The sequence below is a fragment of the Misgurnus anguillicaudatus genome, chromosome 17, assembly GCF_027580225.2.
Source record: "Misgurnus anguillicaudatus chromosome 17, ASM2758022v2, whole genome shotgun sequence".
Lineage (NCBI taxonomy): Eukaryota > Metazoa > Chordata > Actinopteri > Cypriniformes > Cobitidae > Misgurnus > Misgurnus anguillicaudatus.
In genome coordinates, this window is record NC_073353.2 from 86,672 (window position 1) to 105,712 (window position 19,041).

The following is a 19,041-nucleotide window of genomic DNA, read 5'->3' on the forward strand; positions in this document are numbered from 1 at the left end:
TAAATAAATAAATGTGGAAATAAATATATATAGAAATATATAAATGTATAAATAAATACGTGTAGACATAAATACATTTATACATAAATAAATGTGAAAATAAATAAAAGTAAAAATAAATAAATGTATAAATAAATGAATAAATAAATAAATAATAGTGTGAAAAAATACAATTATACATAAATAAAGAAATACAGATATAAATACTCATTTATTTTTGTTTTTTTACATTTCCATGTATATATATTTCTTTATTTATTTCTGTATTTTTGTTTTTTTACATTTCCTTGTATATTTATTTATGTATTTATTTATTTATGAATATGGCAGAATTGGCTCCCCATACGTTCAAGCCACGCATCCGCTGCTCATTAAGCTCGTTAAGATTTTTGCCACTTTATTGGCATTAAATACACATATATATGCATCAAAATGCCCGTCTTTGCAAGTATCCTCATAAACACGGCCTGATCTGTCATTCATCATAATCAAACAGCGTTGAGAGAAAATTTTACTGCTCTTGACTAAAATCACTTTTCTAGAGTGTTCACAGACTGTTTCAGTGAGCTTTAGTTTTGTTTGTTTTTAGTCTTCTTTTTATGCTTGTATACATTTTTTTGATTGATATTGGTAACAAGAATTATAAAAATTCAACGGTATTAAAGATTTTAATAAACCTTATAAACCTTATTAAAACTTTACAGTGATGCAAATCATTATCATGATATAAAATTAATCCTATCGTTCGTGATATCTATTAGGGGTGGGCAGTATGACCAAAATCTAATGAGGATTTACCAGTGCTTCAGGAAGTGTCTTGAGCTTATACAGACATCCAATGTAAAACAGAATGCCTGCTAGCACCAGCACACCTAATCCAAACGAAACAGCTCCCAATGACCAACTCACCAAGTATAACACTGCAGAGAGAGAAAATACAAATTCACATACATCTTCAAACATTTTTACATATAAAGTTCTCCAAATCTACTTGTGATCGTTCGGCATAGTGTAGCAGTGTTTTAAACTTGACAACTGTTGTAAAGCCTGAAGTACTGAACCAGTGTGGTGTGTCCGACGTACTGTGACAGTGTTATATTTTAAACTAAAGCGAACTCGATAACGTGGAGTCACTGTAACAGTGAAATGCAAATACCTATTGAAGCATTACAGGTAGGGCTGGGCGAAATGGGCAAAAAATATCATGATTTTTTTCCAGATCAGTCGCTATTGATAATTATCATGATAAATGACAAACCTTTATTCCTCTCAAATTTAAAGGCACTCACTGTATGAGTTAAATGTACAACTGCAAAATTTGTTCAGGTAATAGTAGTGAGTGATTTTCATTTTTGGTGTGTAATGAGCATTTCTGACATAGAAAGCAGCAGGCTACTGTCACCTTAAGACCCAATACAGACTGCCTTAAATTTCAAAACGTCCAGCTGTTTATGTTCACTAAAGCCCGGAATACACTGCAGGATTTTTGCACTCCTATAAGATCATTACCTTATCACACTGTGTGACATGGATCGTTTAAACTCTGATACGACAAGCATGTAGACTGTACGATGATGACACGGAAGCTTTGCCAGCTGCGTCACACGTTAGCGCACTGTCACCATGGTTTTACAATGAAAATCTTTCGTCTGGGACAGCAAAAAATTGTGCAATGTATCCCGAGCATTACACAAGAAATAATTTCAGTTCAGTGATCACGCGTTGTTTTTCTTATGCGAGCTATATACGCTGATAAATAGATTTCAAGAGCTTTGCGTTGCTGCGGGAATGCACAGTCACACACTAATACAGTAACTTCAGTGGTGGATCTGCTGTTTTTCTCAGCTTTCCTGAATTTGTGAATGTCCTGTAAATATACTTTAAAAGCTGTGCGGACACTGGAAGAAAGTACAGTATACTGTACCTATTTTGTCTGCTGTGTTCCAGGCTTTGACGAAACCTGCATGCGCGTCCAACATTACACAAAAGGAAAAATTTTCGTGCATTTGGATTCTGTGATTCTGTTCGCGTTTTCCGCATTGTGGAAATCATAGAGGCGTATACATGAATAACTTGCCTCATCTTACTACACTCCTTCAAGTCTAACGTAACTGACACTCCATTCTTATTTGTGCATCCTCGTTTCCTTTGCTTGCTTCCTTTACTGATCCACTCGTTCAACTGTGTTGATGTAATTGGTTACATTTGTGACATAGAAAACCAAGACGATTTCAAACCACGGGAATGGGTAATGAGTTTTTGATAAACTCTAATTTTATGGGAAAAAACTCAGCAATGGTGTTGAATGATAAATTTCCACATAGTTTGTGATAAAACACCACATAGACATATAAACAACAAAAAACCTTTAAGGCAATATTCATCATCTTGCTAACGAAGACATTTTATCAATGCAAATCAATGTAATATTTCTTACCTTCTCTTTGTGCTTCTCTGCTAGTGTATTCACACTGCCAATCTGAGGACTGAGTGTTGCGATTGGAATTTATTATAGGAACTACTCTAACACAGTACTTTTCACCAGACTGTAGATTCTGTAGAACATAATCTCCATCTGATGTGACATGTTTTGCCTAAATGTACAGGACAACAATATAAATGTCAGAATTTCAGTTAATGAGACATTACATATGCAGTAAATAAAATCAATTAAGCAAAGTAACTTTGTTTTCTAACACTTAAAATTGTGATTGTTGTTGTATGTATGTTGTTTGTTGTTAGTAGATTATTGTATTTAAAATGGTCCAACCTATGGTCCCCACATAAGGGCTTTTCACACTGCAAATAGTTAACCCCAGGTTATTCTAAACCATCCTGGGCTACAGTATGTTTCACATTTCACACTGTTCATATTTAACCAGGGGTTAAGAGGTAACCCTGTGTATTCATAATCTGACGTTTTACACAGTGCATGCCTAATCCCTATGAAGACAGATTTCTCCATTGACAGGGAACGTTTTCTCTTAATGGACAAGATAACTGAAAGATACATTTGCACAAATGCAAGTTTCAAACTTAATTTAATTTCCTGGAGTGATAACAGAACAAAGTCAAAGCATATTAGCATTTGTCTGTATGGAGCTGTCCATTCGACTTTCCCAAAATTTACTACTCTTCCCTTTGCAACCCGGAAGCATGACCTCTGAGCCACTTTCTTTACCATCTGAATTTCTGCGTTTTGAATTTCAGAAAATTGAATTTGGTGTTCTGAATTTCCTCTTTATCTTATAAAAATGAAGTTGTATTTTTTTAAACTGACTATTAACAGTCTCAACATTCAGAACCAAAAATTCGCTCTTTGAAAATATATATTTTTAAAAATATGCCATAAAAATAATTCAATTATGTTAAATGAAACTTGTCTATAATTTATGCAATTTAAAGAGCCACACAGATCCAAAATCGAAACTGATCTGTATTGCAGTGTGTCATGTAGCTGTCCATCAATGTAAACAATGTGCAAAGTAGTTGAATCCAAAAGTGCTCGATTAAGTTATTGGCTTCTAAAGTAGGGAGTCGACTCTGAATCGCTGAAACAAGTCGTCATATGGATTGAATCTCCTGCCTCATCATATCACGCTGTGTTTTCAGTTTCATACTTGCTCAAATAAGTGTAAAAATGTTAATGTCTGTCGTCGTTTTTATAACCTGGATGATGTGTATTGATGTTGTTGTTTAAACTCTAAATTTACTGTCAAAGAGGCACGTTAGCATGCGGTTAATGCATGCTCACTTAAAGATTTGCTATGGTTCAGTTAGCTTACATAAATATTTAAATGAGTGTAAAATTGTTAGTTTCTATCATCGTTTTTATTGCTTGGATTAATGATGAATGATATGTATTGATGTGGATAATGTCTTCTCAGTAAATCATGTTAGCACTAGGTCAATACATGTTGCACTATTGTTGGTCTGTGCCACTGATCTGTGCGGAGACTGTGTCAGTTGACCAATCAGAGCAGAGTAGGCTACTGAAAGGTGGGGTTTAGGAAGACTGAGTTGGTGAATGACTTCACACGAATCGTTTGGGGATATCTGAAAAATTAATTTAAATTTTAAATGTATATTTTGATAAAATGACATTTTTTGACCTTGCATGCATTTAAACCTGTTGTCCGGGACTTATAGGACTAGTCCTAGACTAAAATAAATGTAAGAGCTGTCCAAACTGACAACAACTTGCTCTGACATATCTTAAAATACATCAGTGGCCTTTGTTTTGCCTTAAAAATGCACACATGTAATGCTTTTAGTAAGGCATGTTTGTTAAAACTAGTTATATTTCCTAATTCAACTAAGATCTAGTCCTGGCTTAAGCTAATCCCTGTCCGGGAAACTACCCCATAAACAGTGATAGGATGCTTAAAATTGGCATCTTACTGGCTCTTTAAATTGAAAGGGTTTAGGCAGAAATCTGTTTCCATAAAACTCTAGGTCAGGTGTCTCCAACTTTGCTCCTACACACCTGTCTGTAATTATCAAGCAACCCTGAAAACATTGATTAGCTGCTTCAGCTGTATTTAATTGGGGTCACAAGATTATAGATAGATCCTTTTCCTACTTAGCCCCTGAGCTCTGGAATGATTTACCAAATACTGTTCGAGTATCAGACACAGTCGATCAATTTAAATCTAAACTTAAGACATTCTTCTTTAACAAAGCATTCACATAAAATGTCCAGTAAATGTACATTTCCCGCAGTAGTTAGTTTGTCCAGAACAAAGCACTCACATACCTCATATGGGTAATATACTTATGCCGCAATAGTTAGCCTGTCTGGAACCGAGCCGACTTGAACCACTATAATGTTTGACACTTGCATTGCATGCGAACGGCCCCTACGCTAATAGAATTCTGTTTTTCTCTCCCTGTCTCGTCCTCAACCACGAGGACCATGAGACAAACAGACCCAGTTCCGGTTGCTGTGAAGATCATTGCATCACTGATCCACTGGCTGTCCTTCAACGTGATGACCAGCCGATGCCCGACCAACGACCACCGGCTAAACCAGTTTAATTCGCTTACCCGCCTCCTATCCCTACCGTTTCTATATATATAAAAATATATATTAATTCCTCCCAAGGGTTTTTGTCCTTCTAGGACTTTTTCCCATTGGGTTTTTTTTCCTAGAGGGTTTTTAATCCCAGGGAGAGTCAGCCAACTTTGGCTTAACTTAGCACTTTACAGTATACGTTACATTATTAATATGCTCGCTTGTACGGTTTAACCGCTTTCTCTACTTCTTATATTATCTATTGAATTTCTGTGTTCTCCTCTACATCTTCTCATGTAAAGCTGCTTTGCAACAATTAACACTTGTGAAAAGCGCTATATAAATAAAATTGAATTGAATTGAATAACCCTGCTTTATTTCACACTCCTTGCGTTTGGCACTGCAATGTGGGGTTAATCCCCCACAAAAGCAGGGCTAACCCTGTGTCTGAGCAGGGTTTCATAAACCTGGGTTAATTTCGGGGATAACCACACTTCTAAATTACAAGGGTGAAACGATCCTTAACCTAGGGTTAAAAGCGGCGTTTAGAACGAAGACAACCCAGGGTTAAGTTCAGTGTGAAAAGCCCTATAGATTTTTTTTTATCTAAAAATAATTTAATATCTTTAATATGCATATCCAAAAGTCTGAATTGATTAAATATTTACTTATTTATTTTCAACAAATCTCTGGACCCCGTGAAAATTTTTTATTTTATTTAAATGCTCTTTAAGTAAAGTACATTTTGTTACCAGCTGGTATGGTATATAATACATTTGTCCATTTATTTCTTATAGTGAGGTAGGGATGGTAAATTGGCGCAGGTTTTAAGATTATTTAATTGCCATACCTGATCATATCAGCACAGAATTTGTTCACAATGGATGGGTTGTTAAAATTATACAAAATGTATGTTTCAAAGCACAACAGTTACTAAACTGTGTGTTTATTTAAGACTGTCACAGAGCCAGTGAATCCTGTTCACACATCACAAAAATATGTTTTGTGTAAACTAATTAAATATTAAAATAGCAACACATTACCTCTATACATTTGATCATTATTCTCTTTAAGCCACTAGTCAGAACACTTATTTCCCAGTCATTTTTACCTTCTTCTCTTCTGCCTTCTTCCAACTTATATTGAATGACACAGAATTATAAAACTGATCAAGCTGATTTTCTTTTCCTGCTCCTCTGGGTAGTGAGATGTTGATTTTCAGACAGTCTCCACAACTAGACAGAACTACCAAGGGTGGACCTATAACCGCTAAAAAAACAAAACAAAACAAAAACCAGTTTTAAAGGGCCAATACTTACTGGATCATATCTTCGCTGAAAAGGTTTGCTGGCATTTAACAGATTATACCTTTCTGAGTGGCCTGAGGCTGTGATTAAATGGATTTAACGCGAAAGTATGGGTTGGGTCAAAAAGGGACAAGCACAGCAGCTGGGTTGAAATTAACCCAGAAAATGTTTATATTTGACCCAACAATGGGTTAAAACGACCCAGCATTTTGGGTTGAAACAACCAAGCATGGGTTAAATTTAGGGTTGTTAATTTTACGGCTGCGTTAATAACCCCACCAATATTATTAACTCTTTCCACACAAGCATTTTAAAAAAGTTGCCAGCCAGCACCAGCAATTATTATGACTTTCTCAAAAGTTTGCCTTGCAGAAAATGTTCTTTAAATATATAAACATACAGTAATCAAATAAAAGAAAAGAACATCTGCTTTCAAAAAACAAAGTTTCATCCTACCTTCATTTCTAACCCTAACCTCTCAAATATATAGGTTTCTTTAAAGGGGTCATATTATGAGATTTTTTTAAGATGTAAAATAAATCTTTGGTGTCCCCAGAGTGCGTATGTGAAGTTTTAGCTCAAAATACTCCACAGATAATTAATTACAGCATGTTAAAAAGGCTAATTTGTAGGCCTGAGCAAAAGTGTGCCGTTTTGGATGTGTAGTTTAAAATGCAAATGAGCAAATGAAATGCAAACACTGATCACAATGATGGTGGTTTGTTGTAACTGAAACTCAATTATGCTATCAAGTATTTTTTCTTTCTCTCTTTCTCTCTGCGCTGGATGGCGGTGCTGTGGTTGGATAGTGCAGAAAAAGGGGGCGGTATTATTTTAATTCGCCTTGCTACCTACCTCACAAAACAGGCAAAATCTGAACGACCTAATTTTTCACATGCTTGCAGAAAATGACATATCCAAACAAAGTTACTCGGTTGTCTTTCTTACATTTTCTAGGTTGATAGAAGCACTGGGGACCCATTTATAGCACTTAAACATGGAAAAAGTCAGATTTTCACGCTATGACCCCTTTAAAAATACAAAATTTTGAGCAAAAAGCTGGGAGAATTACATTTTTCTGAAGGATTTTGATCAGATTCAAGTGTGATGATCAAAACATGCGTGTGTTTAACGCAACATGCAATTTCTGCTTGATCCTTGGTCTTAGAGCTGTAATCGGGCCTTAAAAGTTAGGCCCGAAATGACCGGAGCCCGACAGAATACAGCCTGAACCCGAAAGTACATTTGCATTGACAGCTTTTTAAAAGCCCGAACCTGTTTACAGCCCGACATTATTTAAATGTGCGCACGCACACAGCTTTTGTCAAGAATGTGTTATTTATTTATGACTAACTAGGCTACACGCCAATTGAAAGTTGAAACAAAGAAATAAAAAAAGTCATCTGGGGACTGGGGCTGCAAATTAGCCTTTGGCTAGAAGCCTATATGTAGAGCATCGGCTGCTTGGAAGTGTAGCAATGTTTACTGCATTGTCCCTGTTAAATAAACCAATAAATGAAATGAAATCTGTAACATCATAACATCTCATTCTATATAGCCCTATGCAATACACTATAAATAGGCCAACATGCCAATAAAAACAATTATTTCTTAACAAATTAAATTAAGATAATACATTCTGAATTAAGATGGGTATTTGGCAATAACAAAATTAAGATAAAGGCTCCGCGGGATTTGCTTCGGCACTTCTCTCCATCAATGCCAACATAAGTCTATATCCTCTGTCTTAATTATGTATTAATTATGACTCAATTAATATTTTGTTATACATTGAAAAACCTTTACTCACCAAGATTAGGCTACATGTTTTTGTTGAGGAAAATTATTAAATCCACTGTATGGCTTTAGCGCGGTCCTGCGCTTGATAAGTTAGTGCATCCAACAGCATTGACTGCTCATTTACCTCGCAAAGCCGGAGCTCAAGCCCGAGCCCGTGTAAAATGTTAAAAATGAAGCACGAACCCGACGGGCAAAGATTGTTACAGTATGTAATGGATCATGCGATCGACAGTTGATTGCTCATTCCTGGTTGCTGACTTGTGGCTAGTTTGGCTGCTCTCTTGGCAATACAGTTTGCTGAGTTACACTCTCGTGTCTGCCTTTTATTTTATGCTCATACTGCTGCATAAACATGGTGTCAGAAGATGCCTAGTACGTTGTGTTTGCTGATTTCGACCTAAGGAGTTTAGCGATTATGGACGCTGATAATGCTGCGGCCACGCTTCGCCAGTCCAGCGGCGTACCGGCTAATATACCTTCGCCATTACCGATGAACATGAACGGAGACTGGAGCGCTAACTGGCACTTATTCAGAGCCAAGTTCGAGGATTATGCGCTGGTCACTGGCCTGGATGAAAATCCCAGGGAAGTACAAGCTGCTACATTGAGAAGTGTGATGGGATCTGAATGCAGACATGTTTACAGACACAATCTGAATCTCACAGCTGAACAACAGAGAGACATTAAAATCATCCTAGATGCATTGGAAGCATACTCAAACCTGCCAGAAATGTCATTTATGAGAGGTACGTGTTCGGCTGTTGTAAACAGGAGGAAGGGGAGTCCATAGACAATTTTGTGACAAGATTGAGAGAAAAGCAATGACTTGTGATTATGGTGCATTAAAGGATGAAATGATTCTTGACAAAATTGTACTGGGCATTATAAATGAAGGAACCAGACGCAGGTTGTTAAGTGAAAAAAAAATGAACGCTGCTCACAGCCATTGAGATGTGTCGCACAGCTGAACAGACCGCTAAGCATATGAGAGCGATGGACGCAGCATGCATGCCAACTGCAGCCGAAACGGTTTCACACTGTTGCTAGGAAACCATTCAGGCCTAACCACCGGATGCAGAGTAATTCACCAAGACTCTTCGACACAAGCAAGACATGCTGATACTGTGGTGCTGATACTGTGGTAATGTGCATTCAAGAGGTCTGGATTACTGTCCAGCATATGGCAAAACATGTAGACTCTGTGGAACTGACAATCACTTTGCCAAAGTATGCCTGAAAAGTAAAAGCAGATCTACAGAGGGGAAGCTTCACTGCCATCCTCTGATGGCTACTTCCAGCAGGATATTGCACCATGTCACAAAGCTTGAATATGGGCCAACATTTCTAAAGAATGCTTTCAGCACCTTGTTGAATCAATGCCACGTAGAATTAAGGCAGTTCTAAAGGCGGAAGGGGGGTCAAACACAGTATTAGTTTAGGTGAGTGTATGTGACTGCTGCTCTGTGGTGCTGCAGGATTTAAGCAGATGATGTTACTGCACCGGAGGTTGAAGTGCTACAAACTAAGTGCTTTCCGCCATACATTATAGTTATCATTTGTATCCATTTACTGACTTTTACTGACGGCTTTTAAATTCATCCCTGTTTGGATCCTAATGAATGAATAGTGGTAGGCTAGGCTAAATGGAAGCAAATAAGTGCACGCATTGAGAAAAGAAAGGGATGTATTAATTTGTCTGTTGAAGAAAGAAAATATAAAAAAAATGGTGATGTTTTCCTTTAACACATGACAATCATGAGATTAATCTTGATAAAATACTTTAATCGATTGACAGCCCTAGTTAAATTACAATCCAGAAGTGGCATTTAGTGGCTTTTGCATCTGAGCTCTTCACATATTAATCAAAAAAGAGAACAAAACAAACTAAGGCTGTCAAAATGGCAGAAAAAAATTATTCGAATTTCGTTTTTAAATAATTGTATTCAAATTTTGAAATCATATAAAAAAGTATTGTATTGTTGTATTCTGTTTATCCCTGTCCCGTGCTCTTATTTTGTAGTTATGTCTCTGTTTGCCATGTTTGTAGTTCTGTGTAGTTCTGTTATTCATTGGTCTGTGTGCTGATTGTTCCCAAGTGTGTCTTGTTATCCCTTCAGTGTATATAAGCCCAGTGTTTCAGTTGTCCTGTATCAGTCGTTGTTTGTATGTGGATTACCAGGGGCCCGTTTCAATAAGTAGGTTCAACCAACTCGGAGTTAAAACTTGAACTCTGAGTTTACTTACTCTGAGATAGGAAACTCTGAGTTTTCTGTTACAGAATAGCTGATCTGAGTTAGTTCAATCGACTCTAGGTTGACTAAGAGTTAAGCGCGTGCACAACCATTATGAAAATCCGTCATCAATGGAGCTCCGATATTACGATTTACCATGGCAACATCACGTGACAAAAAGATCTTAATCGTTTTTACTACTAAAACTGAAAGTGTTACTACAAGCATATAATTTAAAGAAAAAAGTTGTTGTAAATTGCTACTCTAGAAAATGCATACATTTTAATTTTTCATCACGGTTAAAATATCAGAGATAAATAAACTGAGGATTGTACGTTATTATATTATTTTTCATGCAGATGTAATCTCATGGACAAAAAGATGACAGCAGCTCAGCTAAAAATGAAATTAGACATAATACTTGGGCATAAAAGGCTACAAACTTGTCATGAATAAAACAGAAACACCCCAAGGCGGTATTCAAACTCAGATCGCCGAGAGTACGTCAGCCCAAACCACTGCGCACAGCACTATCCACTAGGCCAGCGATGATGATGATTCATAGATTCATAAGAAATGTAAATGCAACTGTTCAGATGTAAGAGTACGGCCACAAAGACTGATATTAGCCATGTAAGGATATTTATATATCTAAAATGACTGCAAAAAATAATAATTCCGCTCAGTAGTAAGTTAAAATGGTTTGCACTGGCAATTTAATTATAACTTAAAGACAGCTAAAAATATTTTACAGTGTACATAATAAAAATATGCGCAATGAATGAATGTATTAAAGCAATTAACAAGATTAAACACCGCTACTCCTTTAAAAAAGGGGAGGAGACCACAAGAAACTCAGAGTTTACAGGATAAAACCTGCTCCCGACCAGGTTAGGTTCACAGAGTAAGTTACCCCAGAAACAGACTCTGAGTATAAGGCCCTGTTTACACGTACATGGTTATTTTTAAAAACTGAGAGATTTACCTTCTTTTGTGCCCCTCGTTTACACGCAAACGGAGAACTCACCTCTGAAATCGATTGTTTCTAAAAACTCCGGCCAGAGTGGAGATCTTGAGAATCTTCGGTTGCACAGTTGCATGTAAACTGAGACAAACGGATGTTTAAGCAGGCAACATCACAGAGTATGTGCCAGAGCTCGCACCTACGTCAAAAGTGTGACCTATGTTTACATGTGACTGCTACTCTGAACGCTTCCAAGATTACATTATGTGACTTTATGCGGCGCTGCAAGAATCGACAGACGGATGATGTCAAAGTACCGCGAGAGCGATTCGAAATTAGACCTATACGTGTGATTCCTCAACTCGCTCTTGCGGTACTTTTTGAAACTGAAAACTCAGAGCTTCCCTCATTTCAGGGTTAACATACTCAGAGTTTTCACTTAACCACCTTTCTGAAACGGACCCAGGTTTGGTTTTTTGTTTTGTTTTACCATTCAGTGTTAAGTTATATTACTTTCAGATGTCTTCTAAGCCCACCAAAAGCACCGCATTTTCATTGAAATAACTGTTTAAAACATGCATCAGGGACATAAAATCACAGGGAAAGTAAGTACAACGATTTCACTTAACCCATGTTAACAGATCTTGCATGAAAAACAGAGGAAACAAGAACAAGCCCATAGTAAACAGAAACAAATCCAACTGCTTTACATTGAAAATAAGACCAAAATATCACAACCTGTGCTTGCACACTTTAATAACTCCAAAAACCTGATCGCTTCATAAGCCAAGCCAAAAAAAGGTTAAAGAGGCCCTTTTTACATAAAACCGTTTTTACTTGTATTTTTTGATATGTGTTAGGTCCATATGTGTTTGTGTTGTGTCGTGAATGTGAAAATTAACTTCCACCTCCTCTGTCAGCTCTAACCACTGAAAAGAAATAAGCTGAGAAATCAGGTCAGTTAGAAAAGCTCAGTGTGACGTGGAACTGATCAAGGTCATTACTATTCATGAGCTCTTCAACTTGAGACCGCGCCCACATAATACGTGTAGTTGAGTTAGTTTTCATAACAACTTACATCAAGGATGGCTAAACATAACAGTTGCTACATGTTTGGATGTTCAGAAGAATGCTGGATTTGAAGAGAGACTGCGATTAAAAAGCAATGCTCCTCATCAATATTGGATCCTGGCAGAATTGCGCAGCTTATGTGAGTAAAACACTTTAGTCCAATGTGTCACTGTGGCGGCCGGTGTTTTCTCTTCCGAGGGACGCGAATTCATGCTGCACACACGTTGAAAGGGTTTATGATAAAAGACATGCATGTGTGTGAGTAAAACACTTTAGTACTATTATGTGTCACCATCAGTTGCGGCCGGGACTTCTCTTCAGAGGGACACGATTCACGCAAATTCATGATGCACACGCATTGAATGTGATAAAAGACACATGTGTGTGTTTGTGCATTCGTTACACGCGCGTCGAAAGGGTTTATGTAAAAGACGTTTGTGCGTGCGTGCGCTGCTACACGCGCATCGAAAGGGTTTACGATAAAAGACACGTGTGTGTGGGTTTACGATAAAAGACACGCGTGTGTGTGTGTGTGTCAAAAGGGTTTATGATAAAATATGTGTGTGTGAGAAAGACACTGTGTCTTAAGACACTCACTTAAATTAAACTGATTACACATGAGATTAAATTGAAAGTTAGTTTGAACAAAAAACTGTTATCCAATCATAGCAGTGGGCATTTACTTCCAAGTCGTCAATGCAGCCCGCCCATTAAAACGGATAATTTCTCTAACCAGCCTCAAAACCAGGGTACAAAATGGCCTATTACTTATTGCTTTTGATGTTTTTGGATGTAAAAAACCATGCAAACATCATGAGTAGACCTCAGACAACAGTATAAAACAATAAAAACGACAGAGGAAGGGCAACTTTAAGAAAAAGAAACCGCTTCAGCTATGTCATCATCATGGCGCGTTTGCATCCAGAAACACCTATTTTTTGCTAAATTCGCTTAATGTTTGAAATGTACACTTTTATTTTGACAGCCCTAGTGCAAACTGTAAACTAGGGCTGTCACTTTTGAGAAAAATCACATTCGAACGGATATCGAATATCATGCAATGAATCCGAATATATTTGAATATCTAGGTGCCTCCTGTAAAACGTAATGGTGATTCAATTTAATAACAGTGACAGTCATAAACAGGGCTGTCTGCATTACTCATGTTTGAAACAGCAGGTTATCAACTTCTGAATAAAAACGACTCAGAACAGGTGACAATTTAAACAGCAGCAGGAGTAAGGCATATAGCCAAGCCCAAACGAAATCCACGCCCGCAGATTTCGGCGGAAAACTCAGCTGAATTCCGCGGATATAATGCCCTTCTTTGACAAGCACACATAGCCCGCACTTGAGCCTGTTTGTGAGAAGAAATCTCATTGACAACAAGCACATATACATAGACTATCTTGCGCATTTGTGAGCCGTCATTGACAAGTGCATTATCTCTGCGCGTGCTGTTTGCTTGACCGTTTTTAATGATAGAGAGCACAAGCCATTTGATAGTTGAGATGAAATAAAACTTACCGATGAGTTAAGCAGAGCTCACTTGACTCTGTCATCTATAGAGGGTTTTCATGACACGTCATCAGAGCGGAAGTCGCCATATTGGAGGCACTCCGCATCACAATAGAGCACAGGCACTGATGTACAGTCATGGCCAAAAATATTAGCACCCTTGGTAAATATGATCAAATAAGGCTGTAAAAAATTCATCTGCATTGTTATTTTTTATTTAAAAAATTCACAAAAATGTATCCTTTCATTGGATAATAGGAATTTAAAATGGAGGGGAAATATCATTATGAAATTAATGTTTTTCTCAAATACTCGTTGGACACAATTATTAGCACCCCTAGAAATTCTTATTGGTAAAATATCTCTGAAGTATATTCCCATTCATTTTCACAATTTTCAGAACTCCAAAATAATTGTAAACACAAAATCATTCAGCTCTGGCTTCTGTTTTACAAAAATATAAAGAGGAGGGGGAAATGAATCCTAAATTCCCTTAATCATCCATCACAATGAGAAAAACCAAAGAATATATTTCTGATGTGATAATTGATCTTCACAAATTGGTGAAGTGGCTTTAAGAAAAGAGCTAGAGCAGTGAAAATGACCATTTCCTTCATCAGGGCAATAATGAAGAATTTCCAACCATCAGAAAATGTTACAAAACTGCCTGAAAGAGGACCTATGCCTATATGGTCCTAATGTGCGGTGAGAAGGAGAGTTTGAGTAGCTAAAGACTCTCCTAGGGCCCAGCTGAAGAATTGCAGAAAATTGTTGAGCCTCTGGTTCAGAAAACCTTTTAAAAAAATTGTCAAACAGAACCTACATCAACACATGTTGTTTGGGAGGGTTACAAGAAAAATTATCCTAGCTCATTCAAAAACAAACTAAAGCATATTCAGTTATCAGTCATGACTGGAACTTTAAATGGGAATGGCTTCTATGGTCAGATGAAACTAAAAAATGAGCTTTTAGCAGCAAACACTCAAGATGGGTTTGGTAAACACAGAGAGAAAAAAAGTACCCCATGTGTACAATGAAATATACTGCTGTGTTTTTTATGTTGTGGGCCTATATTTCTGCTGGAGGTTCTGGACATCTTGGTAAAATACATGGCATCATGGATTCTATCAAATACCAACAGATAAAAAATCTGTAAGTGACTGGCTCTGTTAGAATTCTTATAATGGGTCATGTTTGGATCCTCTAACTGTACAATAACCAAAACACAAACCTAAAAAACAACACAAAAATGGGTCACTGAGCTCAAAACCAAGCTTCTGCTAAAGCCATTCCACTCTTCTGACCTGAACCCCACAGAAAATGAGAGGAGTGAACTGAAGAGGAGAAGCACCAACATGTAGCTGGGAATCTAAAAGGTCTGGAGTGATTCTGGATGAAGGAATGGTCTCTGATCTCTTTTTAGGTGATTTCTTACCTCATCAGGCATTATAGGAGAAAATTTAGACCTGTTAAACTGGCAAATGGAGGTTTTAAAAAGTATTGAATAAAAGGGTGCTAATAATTTTGGACAATGTGCATTAGAGAAAAACATCCATTTCATAATCATATTTCCCCCCATTCCAAATTCCTACTATCCAATAAAACAACACATTCCCGTGAACCTTTTTAATGAAAAATCAAAAGGACCAACAATGCAGACGAATCTTCACAGCCTTATTTGATCATATTTACCAAGGGTGCTAATATTTTTGGCCACGACTGTATATCCCGAACGTCGTCAAGGAAAATGGTTAATTATTGCCGTGTTTTAGGTTGTACCAACAGGACAGATCGAGAAAAACATTTGGAATTTTATCTACTTCCAAAAGTTATTAAAAACCAGGGAAAGGAATGCAAGAAATTATCAAAGGAGGCGCTTGTGGTTGGCAAAGCTCAGGAAAATTTGTAGAAATATAATTAAAGTACATAAAGTATAAAACAAGTGCTTTTTTTAAAGACTATTTAATATGTACTTTTTTAAAAGTATACTTTTAGTGTATGCACAAAATGTACTTTAACACAACAAAAATTTGTGCTGCAATGCCAGTGTGCTTAATTGCTCATAACAACTTTTCTATTGTAATAGCCTAATAATATTTTTTAATAGTAAATAGTAAAAACAATTATTGCTTTTATTGTTTTACTGTGTGCTTATTTTACGGAAAAGCAGTACACTGGCTATTTTAAATTTGCTATATAAATAAAGCAGACATTGACACATGGGCTCGGCATGAAAACCAGGTATTTGACTATATCGGGATAAGGAAGAATCGCCGGGTCGTCACGAATCCAAGAAGAGGGAGCTACCTCGTAGGGATCTGCACCCCCTATAAATTGTAATTTCTCGACATATCGTGCCTTTTCTTGTGGTCCAAGTGCATCTTGGACACATTTTCTGCTGTTTAGATATGTCTTCATTCACTTAAAGTATCCAAAGCGCACAATAATCCATTGTACTCCGCTCAGTTCTTTACACCGAGTGCCTCCACAATGGCCACGCATCCGGGTTACCGCCCAGAACGTGACGTCGGTGAAAACCCTCTATGTGACGCGCGACAGTCAGCACATGATCATTTAAAATCCGTTTACAAGACAAATGCTGTTGTAGTTTAATATAAAGTTTACATTGCATTGTAAACATGATGAAATTATCTTCATACATGCTAATAATTTCATAATGGATTGTGAACGTATTAACAACAGCTTTTTATTCTGCTATAATATTTAACAATATAAATAATAATGTCATTTTATATAGAACTATAATTCTATCTTGACATGCACATTAGGTTCATGTTGGTCCAATTTGATTCCCTCTCTTGCGCACAGTTGCCGTCGGTCTCACTCTCAGCCTTCTTCCTATTACGAGGTGTTACTGTAAAAAATGCGCTAAACATGGCATTTTAAAAACCGGATGGTTTATTTATAGTTCGAATACGGATATGTCACGTCATGTTCAAATGCATATTCGAATATCGAATAAAAAGTGACAGCCCTACTGTCAACTAGCTTCATTTCACTAACAACCTCCAGATTTTTAAGCATGACTTACTGTCTTCATATGGTGTAATCCATTTTTTAACTCTTGATGAATTCATGTTGTCAAGTGATGCCCAGATAATGAAAATACATGATTCGTAGATGTCTTCTAATGATTTTGAGACATCTACTGTTGTATTTCTTATTTTTGATAGCAGGACTATTTGCTGTTTTTTAGAACTGCACCTGTGAAAATATTAAATAAAAGGTTGGTTAAATATAATCAAAATAGAAAATGTTGAAGACAAATTGTGATTTTTACAATTTACAGTATTTGTTGAATATAAAAAGGCATACATTTTTTAAATTAAACTTCACAGAAAAATATTTACTTCTGAAGACTCTTGGGAATCTTGGGGGTATCTGTATGAGCTTTCCACAAATGTGGAATTTTTGCTTTAACTTTGCAAAAAAATAACAACTGGACTATCCAGCATACTAAACTGCTCATGCAAATAAAGAGTTTACCCAAAATTAAAACCTCTCTCAACATTTACGCACTCTCAGAGCAGGATCACACAGAATGCTTTTATGGCAGTGAGAGGCACCTTTTTAGAATTGTTTTCTATGGGCAGGGAGCATTTTGCTGATTTTGCAAGAGCACTCTGAGTGCCTGAAGTTGAAAAATGTCAACTCTGAGCAGAAAATTGCCCAACTTCATTCACATTTTTTTACATTGTCTAATCAAATGAAGGGACAGGCAGACCTTCCGTTGTGGTGACAGAAGTTTACAGTGGCTTAGGAATGCTCCAAAAGTTTCTTATTTGCATGCGTCTTAAAGTTTTGAGCGTTTAAACTTTTATTTTCCTCACAGCTGCTTGTCTGCGTTCAGCCGCCGCCCACACACACAGCAGCCTGTCATCAGTGCACGTGAACAGAGCGATCTCTCTCTCACGTCTTAAAGCTGCAGTAACCTAATTCATCTCTCAATAAAATCACTCTCTGCTCTTGACTAAAGAATTTTTATACTTCATACGAATGCGTGTATATTTAATTAATACAGTAAAGTCTGTGAAGTGTTTTATTTTCAGTACTTTTAGGAGACATAACCCTTTTTAAAGCCATATTAAATTTCTCTTTGCAGAATAAATATTTGTTGTGCTTATTTATTTGAGTCTCTATTAAAACAATAATATACCTAATTACTGCAAGTAATATAACAAAGGCAACATCTGTGGTATTATTTTATTTAGAAAGATTGTAACAGTTACAGTCATCAAAGAGCTTGCATATCAGCTTTAAAAAAATCGGTATTGGAATCGGTATCGGCCGATGATGAAGATTACAAATCGGTGATCGGTATCGGCTGCAAAAATCCTGATCAGAGCATCCCACATGAGACTGCGGTCACTCACTGTCTCCTGTGTGTTTGTGCACCTCTCACCCTTAATCAAGGTCAAAGCAAGCATCCTCTTTCTAAAGTTTCTACAGTTAACAGCAAACCAAAGAGCACTTACTATAAGGGGGCGTGCACACCAACGCTTTTACGCCCGCGGCCGGCGCATGTTTTCAATTGTTTCCAATGGAAGCTCGGCGTTTTTCAAATAAGCCAGCAGCTAGCGGGTTTTTTCCGCGCTCGGCGCTGAGCGTCCAGAGTTGAAAGAGATTCAACTTTGGGAGAAAAGCTGCGCTCGTTAATGTCAGTTCTCACACGGCCGCCCAATCACAGTGGAGGAGGGGCGGGACATTACCACAGCAACCAACCGGCTCACAGCTGAAGTATCACAGCTACCAAAGCGCTCAGCTGAAGAGAGCTGGCACTCAGCTGAAAAACAGCTGGTATTCGGCGTCCTCAAGGCGTTTTCAGCCGCATTTAAAAGTTTTGGTGTGTCCAGCCCCTAATACTTGACTGATAGGGCAGCTGACTCGGTGGTTGCCTAGCAACATAAAAAACCCAGCGCACTGCTCTTTTCTGAAGACTAGCTGTTAAAATCATGTTCTGTGTGATCGGTCGCTTATGCAATCCCAAATAAATGTGTGTTTATTTGTTAATTTTTTGTAAGAATTTAAGAAAAAAAAGTGCAAAGGAAGACGTAATAATGTTTAATGTTGAAACTCAATAAAATACATTCAGCGATCATAACAAATACTCCATAC

General features: G+C 37.2%; 1 protein-coding gene across 2 annotated transcripts in view; it reads right to left on the reverse strand.

Moving 5' to 3' along the window:
- crfb1 (cytokine receptor family member b1) overlaps positions 1 to 19,041 on the reverse strand; it is an 83,246-nt gene that overhangs the window by 14,630 nt on the left and 49,575 nt on the right. The window contains exons 4-7 of one of the 2 annotated variants that reach the window (XM_055214426.2): positions 16,958 to 17,130; positions 6,126 to 6,283; positions 2,438 to 2,594; positions 799 to 920 (exon numbers count right to left, since the gene is read on the reverse strand). In XM_055214426.2, coding sequence (XP_055070401.1) covers positions 799 to 920; positions 2,438 to 2,594; positions 6,126 to 6,283; positions 16,958 to 17,130 — 610 coding nt within the window. The remainder of the gene's footprint in view (positions 1 to 798; positions 921 to 2,437; positions 2,595 to 6,125; positions 6,284 to 16,957; positions 17,131 to 19,041) is intronic. The other variant, XM_055214428.2, reaches the window with a different exon arrangement.